Below are 14836 nucleotides of genomic sequence, written 5' to 3'. Positions count from 1 at the left end.
ATAGCCCCCAGTTCCTTTTTATTGACTGTAATATCTCTGAGAATGGCATTTTAGTTTTCATTTTTCTTCGGCTTCCTTTATTGTCTCTGTTCCTTTTGAGTCCCTTTTCTTCTTTCTCAGGTGTCTGGTGATCCTGGGCTGTCTGGTTGCATTTAAGAGTGAGATGCTTTTAGTGGCTGGGGCTTATGACCTGGTGAGCTTCAAGGCCAGGGATCTGGCTGGGCCATTCTACTGGGCAACACTCTGCCCCTAGCTGCCCTGCCAGTCTTTTCTTTTGAGCTAGGAGCTGCTGCAGAGAGGAGCCCTCCTCTCTGAGAAGCCTGATGGCATGCGGTGGTCAGACCCAGCCCAGGGGTGGAGGCAGGGGTAGGACCCAGAGTCTCACTTACTCCCAGGCTTTCAGACAGGGCCTTGCTTGAGCGGGGCCTCAGAGCTCCTCTCCTGGAGTTCACGTCTCTGACACTGCAGTGCCTGCCAGCCCCGGTGGGTAGGGACAGAGGTCTGCGGTTTCCTTTCTGTAGCTGTGCTTTCACCCACGACCCTCAGACACAGGCCTCCATAGCCGGGTGGGCTGGAGTAGCTCTCGCTGTCTGCCTTCCTCCAGATCTACAATATCCCAGCTCTTTGACCTTGCAGGGTTTGTCTTTATAAAACCCCTTTCCTATAATTTCAGAGGGTTTCAGGAGGCAGGCAGGGAATATTCTGCCCTATTTAAGTAGAGGTGTCTGTATTAAATTCTAAACGTTCCCAGGGTCGAAAGGAGGCCTGCCCGCGATGCCTTGTGGCCTCAGGCAGCTGATGGTGCCTGAGCTTACAGATGTGGCTTCTTCGGATGACCGAGTTGGGGTCTCGGGACTGCGTGCAGCAGATGGCAAATGTCCAGGACAGGCAGCTTTCCCAGCAATACTGATAGACACCTTGGGCCATGAAAGCCAGTTCAGGGACTAAGGGGGCCTGCGGGCTGCGGGCCTAGCGACTGATGTCTGTCAACCTACGGTCATCGGTTCCCTGGAAGGAGAAAAGGCTGCCAATTGAACGAGGCCTCCCGGCCCCAGGGATGTCGCGACGCGGGGACGACGCATCTCACGACGTGAGCCTGAAACGCGGGCCTTTCATCACCCGAGACTCCTCCAGCCCAGGAGGGCCCCGCTCTTTCCCCTGCCTCCTGAGGGAGAGCTTCTGGACGACGCCCGCGACGGCGTTTTCTCCAAAAAAGGCAGAGAAAAGAAGCGTAGCAGTGGCCGCAAGGGCGAGGGGCGGCGAAGGGTACTACGCGCGCCCGCATCGGCCACGCAGAGAGATACGCCCGACTCGAGTCCCACGGCGCACGCCCCCAGACGCCCAAGGTGCGCGGGCCACGCCCCTCGCCCAGCCAAGAGCACGCCCCTTCCGTCGCCCCTCCCGGGGGCGTTAACCATTCTTCCCCGCCCCGGAAGCGCGTTACTTCCTTCCTCGCGAGAGTTCCGTGCGCTGGCGCCCAGATCGCGCGAGACAGCAGAAGGAGCAAGAGTGGGTGGCGCGCGCGGCGGCCGCGACGGACGCAAGATGGCGACGGCGACCATAGCTCTCGTAAGTGAGCCCCCCATGACCGCGGGCGGCCCTCGGCTTGCGGGGCCGGGTCGTCGGCCCAGCCTGGGCGCGGAGGGCCTCTCAAGAACGCGGCGGTCTTCCTAGGTCCCGCGCGGACTCCCTTGTGTCCCTGGGTCGCGTGAGGCGGGGGCGGGGCGGGCGCGCGCCGGCGGCCGGCTAGCGGCCTCGGCTTCCGGCCTGCGAACCCCAGCTTCCGGCGGGGCGGGGCGGGGTTCTGGGCGCGGCGTGTGGCCCTTGAGGGCGATCCTGGCGGGGTCGCGTTCCTGTCCGCTAGGTCCGGCAAGCGGGGGTCGTCGTCCTCCCTTTGCCGACGGGGGCGTGCGCCGTGCTCAGGACGGAAGCGGGGTCCTGGGGGTGATGCGTGGGCCTTCGGGTTGATGGGATCAGAAGGGGACGGGACCTGTAGAAAGGGGTCTGCAGCTCAGAGCGTGGGGTGTCCTTGGCTCACTACGCCTGCAGCTGTGAATTCGTTCTCCGGTGCTGTACAGGGATCTGGTTATCTCCATTCTCTTGTCTCCGCTTGGGAAGGAAGGACGTGCGCTCTCATCCTACGTGTTTTGAGAAATCGCATTGTCCCAAGCTCTAGTAGGGAGGATTTGGGGATGCAGTGGGGAACCAGACAGGCAGTTGGAGGTCTAGTCTCCACCAGAAACCAGTTCCCACCCAGAGTGCCATTTGCTGGGCGCCGTAGGGAGCTGCGTGGGCATCCAGAGGAGTGAGTCGCCCCCTGCTCTGCTTAGTGCCCACCTCCCCGGGCAGGGCAGGCGTTATTAACGTAGAGGAAGAACACCCATGCACACAAGACATGCGCGATGAAGTCTGGTCTTTCCTCCTCACCATTTAGCTTATAGGACCTAATCCCCTTTTGGATCTTTCTCAGCCACAGTTTATCCCTGTATTACTTGTCACCCTCCCCCCAGCCCACACCCAGCAGGATGGGATAAGGTCTGTTTGAGAAGACGACTTGGGCAAATGGCTGAAGGCTGGACTGACAGGACCAGGGAGTGTCTTTAGACTGCCATTGCCAGGCCCCCAGCGGGTGGGCTAGTCCCATGTCCTACTGAGGCAGAAACCAGTTACTAGGGGGAGAGAGGCATTTGCACAAGATACCTAGCTTGTGAGGGCAGCCCAGTGTGTGATTCACAGGGCTGGCTAACTCCACTCTTTCTACCATGTCCTTTCTCTTGAAGCCACAGGAGTAAGTGACTTTTGAGGGGCACTCCAGAGAGAAAGGAGGTAAGGGTTGACGACCTAGTCTGGCAGCAGTCAGAGAGTTGATGGTGAAGGAGGAGGAGGCTCAGAGACAAGGACTGGACACGGGAAGATGGAGGAGGAGAGTGGATGCATCACTCCCCAAGCACCCGCAGAACAGCGCCCTGTGCTCATGAGGGTTAAATGGGGGCTCAGGTCTGCTGTGGCGTGGTGCCAGATAGGTGGTGTCATTGTTGAGTTGGACGTGGGCCATAACTGACCCCATCAACGGGTTCTCTGTTGGGGTGTTTGTTGCCATCCAAATTCTGTTGGGTTTAATACATGTTTTTTTATTGTCAGGCTTCAGGCTTGCATCAGACTCCAGGAGTGAACTGTAGCCTGTAGTCTAACCCATTCCTCTTTTAATCATTGGGATGGAAAGGCTTCTAGAAGGGTTATCTGTTCCCCACCGTCCTGGTTGGGCACAGTGATGAGAGACTGTCCCCTGTCTCATGCTGCTTCAGCTCTCATGGGAGGTTGAATGGAGCAGCTGAGCTTGGCTGACAGTGGCCTGGTGGGGAAGGAAGCCAGAAGATGCAGAAGGGCCTCCCCTCCCGTGGGCATGCCTTCTGCCTGGTGGCTGCAGAATGAGGCCGGCTGCCTCTTTGCAGCAAGGGTAGGTCTTCTGGATGCATCTTTTCACTTTGGCGCGTGGCTCCGTTCTTCTCTTCACTGACAGCTGGACCAGCTCTCATTTGGGGTGATCACCCTTGGGGTCCCAGTTGCTTTCTTCTGTAGGCCCCAGCCTGCAATGTCACCTCATAGAGAGGCCCCTGGCTGCCATGGCCTGGCACACCTCATAGCTACTCCTTTCTTATCCTGTGCTTTCTTCGTAGTGCTGGTAAACCACAGAAGTCATCTTTGATTTTGGCATTCTTTACTGGCAGCTGACACCAGGCTACTGAGAGAGACGTCTTTCTCGTCTCATTTCTGCTGCCTCTGCAGCACTCAGTGTGGAGCCTGGGCATGCAGTAAGCAGTTTTCATTGTGTGAAGGGAACTGACAGATAGAAGGCAGTGTCCTGCAGCCAGCTCTGCCCTGGGTATCTGACACTGGATGTTGTTAACAATACTGATGAGTGCTGGAACCTGTGGCTTGCTTTGCTGCTTTCCATGTGCAGGGACTGCAGGTTGTGGGGTTGGGGGGGGTGTCGGGATTTCACTGAATCTTCGCAGTAGCCCTAGGAGACAGGCCGTCCCCATTCGCAGCTGAGGAGCCTGAAGGCTTGAGACCTTGGGACCTTCAGTCATTCGCTCCACATTACTTTTTTTTCTTTTTCTTTTTTGTGTGTGTGAGACGGAGTTTTGCTTTATCGCCCAGGCTGGAGTGCAGTGGGGTGATCCCAGCTCACTGCAACCTCTGCCTTCTGGGTTCAGGCAATTCATGGTAGCACCTCAGCTTCCCAAGTAGCTGGGATTACAGGCGCCCACCACCACACCCAGCTAATTTTTGTATTTTTAGTAGAGATGGAGTTTCACCATGTTGGCCAGGCTGGTCTCCAACTCCTGACCTCAAGCAATCCACCTGCCTTGGCCTCCCAAAGTGCTGGGATTACAGGCGTGAGCCACTGCGTCTGGCCACATTACTTTAAAAAAACCTTTTTTTCCATAGAGACAGCGTCTTGCTGTGTTGTCCAGGCTGGTCTCAAGTGCTACATCAGTCTCCCAAAGTGCTGGAGTTACAGGTGTGAGCCACCACACCCAGCCCCTACATTGCTCTTCTTGTTTTCTGTTGGAAATACTCCTCTTTGCTCTGGGCTGAGGAAAGGCAATCCCAGAGTTGGCACCCCAGAGCCTCTCTGCTGTGCCGCCCCTCAGAGGGGCTTCCCATCCTTCCAAGCACTGCTGCCTGGTGCTGAGGGGCATCCTGACCATAAAGATGCCATTTTCATTGCCTAAAGATGGCAGTACGTGACTAGTTGCGACTGTAAACAGCAATTTCCTCCAAGCTCTCCCAGCGTCTGGTTAGCACAGAACTCTAAGCTCCATGTAGCTGGGAACTTCCATCTGCCAGGAATGGCGTGGGGTGTCCTGTGTAGAATGCACCAGTGGCCCGGCTTTTCCCAGGAAAAAGTTTTTCTGAGCTGCATCCCACTGTCAACACTGTTGTGGTTCACTTGTGGGTTAGTGCAGTGATCTGGGGGAGCAGGAAGTTACAAAAGTGCCCCTCATTTCACCCTGTTCATGGGTATCTGGAGACTGGTTGTGAAGTGATCTCTTGCTGTGGGCAGTGAGAGGCAGCCTTGGCTGGGCACGGTGGTCCACGCCTGTAGTACCAGCACTTTGGAGGTTGAGATAGGTGGATTGTTTGAGACCAGCTTGGGCAACATGGAGACCCCCGTCTCTAACAAAAATACAAAAATTAGCCAGGTGTGGTGGCGCGTGCCTGTGGTCCCAGGAGGCAGAGGTTGCAGTGAGCCGTGGTTGCACCACCGCACTCCAGTCTGGGCAACAGAGGCAGACCCTGTCTCAGAAAAAAAAAAAAAAAGAGGCAGCCTCTGCTCTGGCTGTGCATGCGGTAGGAGGGGCCCTTGTTTCCTTTCACTCTCTCCGGGGTGCAGTGTCTAGGCAGCGTGGGGCTGAGTTGGGCAGCTAGAGCACACCCATGTCGGCAGCATCGGGAGCAGCTCCAGGCACAGGCTGGGTTGGCCTTCCCCAGTGCAGCTGGGCTGGTGGTGGTGCTCCTTCCCTGGAGGCTGGAGGACCTGGGACACTCTGGTGGGTCAGCCCAGCCTCTGGCTTTGCGCACTTGGCTTCAAGGGTGGGCACACTGATCTCTTCTGTCCTTAGATATTGTGGGTTTCATCCTTGAGCTGGGAGCGGGGTGACTGCATGCTGTCTTGGTTCTCGTTGTGCAGCCTCTGAGAAGGTAGAGTAGGTCTCAAGGCCCTTCCACCATCTCCCGACCCCCACAGCGTTCCCCATCTCCTGCCCGTGGCCTGTCCTTGCCCTGCCATCCCTCAAGACCACTGTGGAGCTGCTCCTCCTTCCTGTGCCCCCTCAGGTGTGGGTCTTACCGAGTGCAGAGGGCCAAGCTCTTGGCCATCCTCCTGCGAGACAGCTCTGGATGGTTCTGTTGCCAGGGAAGGGAGGCCTGCGCATCCAGACCCCTGCCCACCATGCTGCTTAAAAGTGCCTTCAGGAGAGAACTGGGACCTGGGCTTGGCCAGAGCCTGTGGAAGGCACTGGGGCTGGGGCTGAGTTGTGGGCTGGCCGAGGTGTGTACAGGTTGCCAGGAAGGCACCGCTGCTGCCTCAGGAGGGCATGGGGGACACCCAGCCGGTTCCTTTGGCCGTCCAGCCTGCCGGCAGGAGAGGATGGCTTTCTTTGGCCTGGGGCAGGAGCACAGCTCTCTCTACCCTCCTCCCCGTCCCCACTGGGACTCCCTGGCAGCCCTGGCCCAGCCCAGGCTCTGCTCTGCTTCTGACCAGGTCCCTGGGCGTGCTGATGGGTGTGAAGAGAGGGCAGTTTGGGCTGCAGGGGTCGTGTCAGGAATGCCTCCCTGCCCGGCCTCCCTTGCTTATCTGTGAGGAGCTCAGCCCTTAGCTCGGGAGGAGAGCAGGCCTGGGCGGTGGGGTGGTGTGCCTGTCCATTACAACATCTCCTTCCTGCCTGCAGCAGGTCAATGGCCAACAAGGAGGGGGGTCCGAGCCGGCGGCGGCGGCGGCAGTGGTGGCAGCGGGAGACAAATGGAAACCTCCACAGGTACTGACCTTAAGCATCCTCTCCCTCAGGCCCGCCCGCCTGCCCGCCCGCCTGCCTGCCTGTGCGTCCCTGGGCCCAGAGAGGGCTGGCTGGGGGTGGGGCGGGAGGAACCTGGGGAACCCTTTCTGCCTCTGGGCAGACAACTGCCTTCAGGACCACGGCCCTCTCCCTGCGCCAGCCCTGCACCCTCCCCACCCAGCCACTGAGCTGGCCTTTGCCCTCTGCATCTGCCCTGCTCCGAGCACCAGGCGGGGGCTGTTGACAATCTGGCTGGGCGGGGACGCCGGGGCCTGGAGCTCAGGGGTTCTTAGGCATCAGCGTCTTGCAGGAAGGGTGGGCCAAGGTTTCCAGAACGTGCAGCGCTTTAGGAGCCAGAAGTACAGATTTCATTTCAGACCTCTGTGTTTTAATTTAAACAAAACAATGAAGCAATGTGCAAATCAAAGCACAGGTCTGGTTGGGACTCAGCCCTCCCCATCTTTTTTCGGCCCCAGACTCCAGAGTGGGTGCGGGTGGGTCTTGGTCTGTTCGATGGCCCAGCCTTGGGAGCAGATCCTCTCAGAGGTGGAGCTGGGCCTGTGGCTGGGTAGTGGGTTCTTTGTGCTTCTCCATGGTAGCGCCCGCCTCCAGAGCATTCCAGCGGGGCCTCAGCAAGGTGGCCTGGCGGCCTCTTGGGGCTGGGCCCTCCTCTTGGTCCCCCAGGCACACTCAGGGGGTGGGACTGGGACATGGTATGCAGCCTGGATCCTGGGAGATGTGGGGGCTGGTGCTCCCTGGCCCTTGGCTGGCGCCCAGTCGGCCATTGGTTGGTGGGAGAAGGGCCTTTTGTTTACCAAGACAAAGAGGAGATTGAAAAGTGTCTGGGGGCTGAGGGGGTTGGCATTGATTACCATGGTGACAGCCTGCTCTCAAGTCCCAGCCTCTGGCTCTTGGGCCCTCTTTCCCACTAAGGAGGAATGGGCTTGGGGCCAGCTGTGAGGGTGGTGAGGACAGGCCTAGTGTGAGCCGGACTGGGGCACCTGGTGCCACCCACAGCCAGCCTTTGACCTTCAGGGACTGGTTGGGACTCTAGTTGCCTGGGGAGGGGTCTCCAGGGCTTCCTGCCCTTTGAGTCTGGGCCACCATCCCAGCACTTGGCAGGCAGGAGGGGGTTTTGGGGGCTTGGGCCAGCCTGTCCCTTCCTGCCTCCTGTGTCCCTCTGTCCTTGCTCATCACTTCTGTGCTGGGGACCCTTCTCTCTTCTCTGCTGTCCCTCAAGGCTGTGTCTGGAAGTCTGGGAGGGCCCGGTTGGTGGGCCAGTGATCTTTGTGCTTGCTGAGCTGGAGGACAGGTGCAGGCATGCTGTCTGCCCACCCCACACTCTGATGGGCCTGCTGGCCATGCCTCCCTGCTCACACAGCTGCGTTCTTCCCTCTGCAAAAAGCTTAGGGATGGATTTTGACAGAAGGGACGTAAACATAATCCTGGTTGGCATCAGCTTGGGTCTGCAGTGGCTTTGACTGCCCAAGGGCTATTGGTCCCCAGGCCCACCTGGCTAGGGTGCCAGTGGGTCTGCTCCTGGCTTCTCCCAGTGGGCCAGGCACAGCCCATGCAAGAGTGTGTGGAAGTGAGCTGGAGCCCTCTGCAGGGCTCGTGTGGCCCGAGAGAGGCCTGTGTTCTCTGGGAGGTGTGCACAGTGCCTGCAGGGACCGGGGGGGAAGCACTGTTGGGAGAGAAGCCCTTGTATTTGCTCCTTGGTTGGGCCCCTTGAAACTCCAGGGTAGCTGAGCCTGTGTCTGTGGCAGGGACTGTGAGGAGGAGCCTGGGAGCAAGGAGTCCCAGAACGTCCAGAGAGCCGTGGCCCTTTTCTCCTGCCCTGGAGGACAGCTGAGGCTGGCTCTCCTGCAGGGCATGTGATAGCAGCTCTGGGGTCAGACTGACAACAAGGGGCTAGACCCCTTTCCTGCTTCCAGCTGTTTATCTTGGTGGTTCCCGAGGAGGCCACTGTGGCCTGGGCCCCACAACTGCTCGGGTTGGCCCAGGGCCTCCAGGGCACCTGCCTGCCTCATTCTGTGTTCTACCCCCTGGGTCCCGGGGGAGACAGTGGCCTGGGCTGGGGACAGCAATGTCAGAAGGGCTGGCCTGAGTCCAGGCCAGGCAGGGGACAGTCTGTGCTAGGGTCCTGTCTCTCTGGGAAGGGGCTGGGCCAGAGCCCATGTGCAGTGTTTGGGAGACAGGTGGGGTGGCACTCCTGGGGCCGCGTGAAGGAGAACTTGAACTTGCTGCTGACGGATTCCCCTGCTCCCCTACCAGGGCACAGACTCCATCAAGATGGAGAATGGGCAGAGCACAGCCGCCAAGCTGGGGCTGCCTCCTCTGACGCCCGAGCAGCAGGAGGCCCTTCAGAAGGTGAGCACGGACCTCCCAGGGCACTGCAGGTGTGGGACAGTCAACTGGGGGCAGGGGCAGGGGCAGGGTGCGGGGCAGGCCTGTCTCCCATGGGCTGGGCCCCCAGTGCTCCTCACTGCCGCCTCTCTCAGGCCAAGAAGTACGCCATGGAGCAGAGCATCAAGAGCGTGCTGGTGAAGCAGACCATCGCGCACCAGCAGCAGCAGCTCACCAACCTGCAGGTGAGCCCCGGCCAGAGCCTCCACCGCCCTCCCCACCACCGCCACCATCTCCTCCTCTTCACGCTCTTCCTCCTCCGGTGCCTGCGGCCGTCCCCGCAAGCTGTTACAGTGCTCTGATTCTCAAAGACTCATGCTCGGGACCCCCGGGGTCCTCTCTGAGGCACGAGTGGCCCAGCCTTTCCCACCTGTTGCTCGTTGGAGCCCCTAAAGCACCGCAGCCCCTTTCTTGGCTGCTTGGCTATAGCTCTACCCTTTTCCCCTTCCTGGTCTTCACACTGTGGCCTCTGGTCTCTCCCCTGCTCCCTGCCCCAGCTGTGCACAGCCGATGGTGGCAGCGTGCAGGGTGTGGGCCTCCCTGCCCCCGTGGCCTGGATAAGACTGCTCAGGCCCTCACCCCTGCAGTGAGTCCAGACCACCTGGGCTCAGCCCCAGGACTGAGGGGACAGTCTGGAGGCACCTCCCCTGGGGCCCTGCTCTGGGCCTGTGGCCGGAGGCTGCGATACCTTTGTGGGAAGAGGCCAGTGTGAGGCCAACAGGTTCCTGGGCCTCGAGCCTCACGCCACCCCCCCCCCCCCGCCCAGCCCTCAGACATTCACGCTGCCAGGAGATGTCCTGGCCATTTACTGCGCTCCACTGCCCTCCTCCCTTCCTCCCTCCCTCCCTCCCTCCCTTCCTTTCTGCCCCGGCCGGCCGGCCCAGCTGCAAGGCTGCAGGGCGGGGCACATGGGGCGCTGCGGCCCCCCTGGGCAGGTGCCGGCGGCTGGCAGTGTGGGAAGGCAGGCGGCCTCCCTGGCAGGGCGGGGACTCCGGGCCTTGCCGCTGTCTGCGTGAGGTGTTGACGAGAGCGGGAGACTGCTCGGCTCCAACAGACTGAACTCTGTCTTTACTGTCTTTCAGATGGCAGCAGTGACAATGGGCTTTGGAGATCCTCTCTCACCTTTGCAATCGGTCAATAGAAATGCTCACTTCTTCCGGGGCTCATGTCCTTAGTCAGGGCTAGAGGGGGGCAGTGCAGCCCACGTGCTGGGGACCTTGCTCCCCTGGCCGGCCCTGCCCGCCAGCTCTGGACGAGCGCAGCAGAGCGCCAGGCGTGGTGGGGCCAGTGGTGTGGGCACCCACCCGGGACCGCCCCTGGGGAGGCCTCCATCTGCTCTGAGGGCCCACCTTAAAACTAATCGGCCAGGTAACTGCGGAGGGCAGCCGGCCAGGGCGGGTAGCTGCCGGCACCAGGCCCGTCTGCACCCACGCCGCCTGCACGCACGGGGTGCGCCCACGGCCTCCAGCCCCGTCAGTCTCCAGGCTGCCTGGCTCTTGGGTTGGGGTCAGGCCCCTGAGGAGAGAGGGGTCCTAACTCATGGCCCCATCAGACCCTGGAGGGAGGATGGTTGGATGGGGTGGGGGTGGGGGGACCCAAGCGAGCAAGGGAAGGGCGAGCAGGGCCTTGTGCCTGGCTGTCAGCAAGGGGCAGAGGCCACGCAGCCAGGGCGGAGGAGGCAGGGGCCACGGCTATGGCCTTGGCTGTGGTTGGCAGAGGAGTCTGGGAAGGAGGTGCCCCTCCCTTCCCCCAGAGGCAGGCTCAGGAGGAGGCCAGGTCCCATCTCGGGGATCCTGGGGGGAAGATGTGGCCCCTTCTCTGGGAGCCTCTGTTCAGAGGGGTCATCCCTGTGTGTGGCTCCCATGGGGCACCACACGCCTCATTCTCTCTGGGAAGCATCTGAATGGGAGCCCGGGCTGGGGGTCTGGTCAGGGAGAGAGCTCTTGGCCCGCCTGGGGGTGGGGCCCCACACTGAAAAGGAGACACGGCCCTGTCTTGGGGGAACCATGACCTGAGGGACAGGCCTGGTCTCGTGTCTGGGGAGCTTGCTGAGTGAGGGGGATGTGATTCCACCTTTGGGGGGGCCTTGCTCTGAGTGGGGAGCCTGAGGTCTGTCAGGGGGCCCAGTTTGAGGAGAACACAGTCTTGTTTTCAGGGAATGCCTAGTTTGAAGGAAGATATCTCACGTTGGGAAGTCCCTTAATGTGGAGAGATGCTTCCAGGCCCCTCTCCACAGGATGGGGAGGTTAGGCCTGCATTAGGCCAGCTGATATCTAAAGAGGGAAACTGGTCTCTGGCCACAAGGCGTTTTGTGGAGAGGGGCAGGGCCTGGCTCCAGCTGTCTGCTTTGCCTGCCCTGGCCCACAGTCTCCCTGTGGCCCACTGCGTGTGGCTCTGGAAGTCCCGTGCCTGGCACGTCTCCTGTGAGGTGGCAGGGGCGAGAACCCATCCCTGAGGGTGTGGGGAGGTCCCTCAGCGCAATAGCCAAGCTCACAGCCAAGGCCCTGGACCGGCCAGGCCTGTCACCAGCTCTAAGGAGCCTGGGGGCTTCTCGTAGGGTCTCTGCTACCTCATGGTGCCCCCGGGGGCCAGGCCAGTGGTCTCACCTGGGCCCGCTCTCTCGGCTGCGGGCACGGGCTCCAGGCAGCTCCTTTGTGAGGAGTTGCAGGGCACTGGGAAGGCACAGCATGAGCCCCCACCTGAGTTGGCCCCGCATGAGCAGCTGCTCCTCGTTCTCTCTTCACGGAGCCCCCATCTGGCTCCTCAGCTCCTCCCCTGGGGTCTCTTCTGGGCAGTGGCTGCCCTGTCTTCTGACCTCCTCTCTTCTGGCCACCAAACCAGTGGGTCCCTCCAGCTTGGTTGGCTCCTCCTTCCCTCTTCTGTCGTGGTCCTTGGCTGGGACAGTGGGAGGATCTCCCAGCCCAGCCTGGGATACCCGGCCCCCAGACTGGAGGGGTGGTCTGGGTGGGAGGGCGCCCAGCCCTGCCTCCTGACCATCTGTTGGCTTTGCTGCCGCAGTCTGCCTGGGACCTTGGCGGGCTGGGGTGCGTCCTGTCCTGCTGCTGGGCCTGGCCTTCCTTCTTTGGGTGGCGGGGTCCTGCGACCCCCACACCCTGACTGCAGGGATGGAGCCTGCACCTCCCTGTCTTGTGGGGAGCCCTCCCCACAGCAGGGCTGAGTGGGTGGGCCAGGAGGGGAGTGGGCTGCCCAGCCTCCTGCCGCCCCTGACGAGCCAGCGGTTCTCTCCCCTCTGTCCTGCTGCAGATGGCGGCTCAGCGGCAGCGGGCGCTGGCCATCATGTGCCGCGTCTATGTGGGCTCCATCTACTACGAGCTGGGGGAGGACACCATCCGCCAGGCCTTTGCCCCCTTTGGCCCCATCAAGAGCATCGACATGTCCTGGGACTCCGTCACCATGAAGCACAAGGTCAGCAGGCTTGGTCCACCCTGGCCACTTTGGGCTTGCCCCCACCCCTGGGCTCGCGCAGCCTGACAGGTGTGTCCCTGTATCTAGGGCTTTGCCTTCGTGGAGTATGAGGTCCCCGAAGCTGCACAGCTGGCCTTGGAGCAGATGAACTCGGTGATGCTGGGGGGCAGGAACATCAAGGTGAGGCAGGGAGCCAAGGCCTTGATCCCGCAGGCGTGCAGGGCTGCCCCTCCACAGAAGCCTTTTGTGGCCGGGCCTGGGTTGACCGGTCTTTCCATATTGCCGCCTCTTCCCCAGGTGGGCAGACCCAGCAACATAGGGCAGGCCCAGCCCATCATAGACCAGCTGGCTGAGGAGGCACGGGCCTTCAACCGCATCTACGTGGCCTCTGTGCACCAGGACCTCTCAGACGATGACATTAAGAGTGTGTTTGAGGCCTTTGGCAAGATCAAGTCTTGCACACTGGCCCGGGACCCCACAACTGGCAAGCACAAGGGCTACGGCTTCATTGGTGAGCTGGGGCGGCTGAACGGGACGGGGGCCACCTGAGGCTGGGGCTGGCCCTGCTCACTGCTGCTCCTGCCCACAGAGTACGAGAAGGCCCAGTCGTCCCAAGATGCTGTGTCCTCCATGAACCTCTTTGACCTGGGTGGCCAGTACTTGCGGGTGGGCAAGGCCGTCACACCGCCCATGCCCCTACTCACACCAGCCACGCCTGGAGGCCTCCCACCTGCTGCTGCTGTGGCAGCTGCTGCAGCCACTGCCAAGATCACAGCTCAGGTAAGGGCCCACACAGCTGTGTCAGCTTGAGGTTGGGCAGGCCGGCCCCTGATTCCTTGGAGACTGATCCAAGGTGGTCTTGAGTAGCCAGACCAGGGACTGAGCACGGTGACCTTTTGGGTTGCAGGAAGCAGTGGCCGGAGCAGCGGTGCTGGGTACCCTGGGCACACCTGGACTGGTGTCCCCAGCACTGACCCTGGCCCAGCCCCTGGGCACTTTGCCCCAGGCTGTCATGGCTGCCCAGGCACCTGGAGTCATCACAGGTGAGTCTAAGTGGTACCAGATCCTCTCCTCTCCTGTCCTGGCATCTCTAGGCTCGCTGCCTGGCCCTGTTGGTCTGGGCACAACCCTCTGAGCCCAGGGCAAGCCAGCTCTGTGCTTTTCTGGGAAGGGGGGTGGTAGGGAGTGACTGATGGACCTGGTTGATTTTCCTGCAGGTGTGACCCCAGCACGTCCTCCTATCCCGGTCACCATCCCCTCGGTGGGAGTGGTGAACCCCATCCTCGCCAGCCCTCCGACGCTGGGTCTCCTGGAGCCCAAGAAGGAGAAGGAAGAAGAGGAGCTGTTTCCTGAGTCAGAGCGGCCAGAGATGCTGAGCGAGCAGGAGCACATGAGCATCTCGGGCAGCAGCGCCCGCCACATGGTGATGCAGAAGCTGCTCCGCAAGCAGGAGGTAGGCAGAGGGGCGGGGGGGGGGGGGGGGGGGGGGGGGGGCGGGGCCGCAGTGCTCAGCTGTCTTCCCCTCGGCCCTGCCCCACAGTCTACAGTGATGGTTCTGCGCAACATGGTGGACCCCAAGGACATCGATGATGACCTGGAAGGGGAGGTGACAGAGGAGTGTGGCAAGTTCGGGGCCGTGAACCGCGTCATCATCTACCAAGAGAAACAAGGCGAGGAGGAGGATGCGGAAATCATTGTCAAGATCTTTGTGGAGTTTTCCATCGCCTCCGAGACTCATAAGGCCATCCAGGCCCTCAATGGCCGCTGGTTTGCTGGCCGCAAGGTGGTGGCTGAAGTGTACGACCAGGAGCGTTTTGATAACAGTGACCTCTCTGCGTGACAGTGGCCCCTCTCCCCGGACTTGCACTTGTTCCTTGTTTCCTCTGGGTTTTATAGTGATACAGTGGTGTCCCCGGGGCCAGCTGCGCTCTGCACAGCCCAGCCTATAGTGCGGATAAAGGTGCGGATGCTACTGGCCCTGAACGTCCGTGTGTCTGCCGTCGGTCCTGTCACCCATCCTGGGCGTGTGTCCTTAGGGGGTCTAGGGTGAGGAAGCAGGGGTTGGGAGGGGTCTCTGGACCTGCTTCGTGTTGGCAGGAGGGGCCCGCCGTGGGCGAGACCTGGGCAGGGGGTTGGTGCCCCGAGCTCCGTCCCGCGGGTGGCGGCGGCTGGCTGGGCGGGGCTGCCTGGGGCGCCTGGCTTTCGGGCGCGGGCTCGCAGCCGTCTCCGCAGGGTGATGCTAAGAGAAGGCTGGGCCCCGGGACACCGCGACCCACTGGACAGCGCGCGCTGCCAGTGCTTTTGTGCTGCAGAGCCAGCCGGCCATCCAAGGCGAGGGAGCGGGCGGGTGGGCGTGGTCGTTTCCCGGGAGGAGGACGTGTATCGACATTCATGGCCAAGTGCCGCGGGGCCAGGGCCGGGCTGAAGACCAGAGGGCGGAG

At 61.4% G+C, this 14836-nt stretch overlaps 1 protein-coding gene across 10 annotated transcripts; it reads left to right on the top strand.

The window, feature by feature from the left end:
• Positions 1-1458: 1458 nt before the first annotated feature.
• Positions 1459-14372, top strand: PUF60 (poly(U) binding splicing factor 60). 10 transcript variants are annotated; one of them, XM_032760681.2, is made up of 13 exons: positions 1800-1864; positions 3306-3457; positions 6459-6545; positions 8838-8933; positions 9065-9154; positions 10052-10102; positions 12234-12395; positions 12483-12575; positions 12693-12906; positions 12985-13175; positions 13303-13438; positions 13613-13848; positions 13936-14372. In XM_032760681.2, the coding sequence occupies exons 2-13, from the start codon at positions 3323-3325 to the stop codon at positions 14233-14235; spliced, it is 1791 nt and encodes a 596-aa protein (XP_032616572.1). In that variant the 5' UTR covers positions 1800-1864; positions 3306-3322; the 3' UTR covers positions 14236-14372. The 10 variants fall into 10 exon arrangements, with proteins under 10 accessions (XP_032616574.1, XP_032616576.1, XP_032616575.1 ...); XM_032760683.2 differs by lacking the exons at positions 1800-1864; positions 3306-3457 and adding an exon at positions 1459-1569; XM_032760684.2 differs by lacking the exons at positions 1800-1864; positions 3306-3457 and adding an exon at positions 1493-1569 and having other exon boundaries at positions 6462-6545.
• The last annotated feature ends 464 nt before the right edge of the window (positions 14373-14836 follow it).

The sequence above is a fragment of the Hylobates moloch genome, unplaced genomic scaffold, assembly GCF_009828535.3.
Source record: "Hylobates moloch isolate HMO894 unplaced genomic scaffold, HMol_V3 SCAFFOLD_9, whole genome shotgun sequence".
Lineage (NCBI taxonomy): Eukaryota > Metazoa > Chordata > Mammalia > Primates > Hylobatidae > Hylobates > Hylobates moloch.
Note: the sequence above shows the minus strand (reverse complement) of the source record. Positions and strands in the feature narration are given on the sequence as shown.

Coding starts and splice junctions, on each gene's coding strand:
- PUF60 (XM_032760681.2), top strand. CDS start 3,323: ATGGAGCAGCTGAGCTTGGCTGACAGTGGCCTGGTGGGGAAGGAAGCC. Junction 6,546..8,837: donor ACAAATGGAAACCTCCACAG/GTACTGACCTTA, acceptor CTCCCCTACCAG/GGCACAGACTCCATCAAGAT. Junction 12,396..12,482: donor CCGTCACCATGAAGCACAAG/GTCAGCAGGCTT, acceptor CCCTGTATCTAG/GGCTTTGCCTTCGTGGAGTA.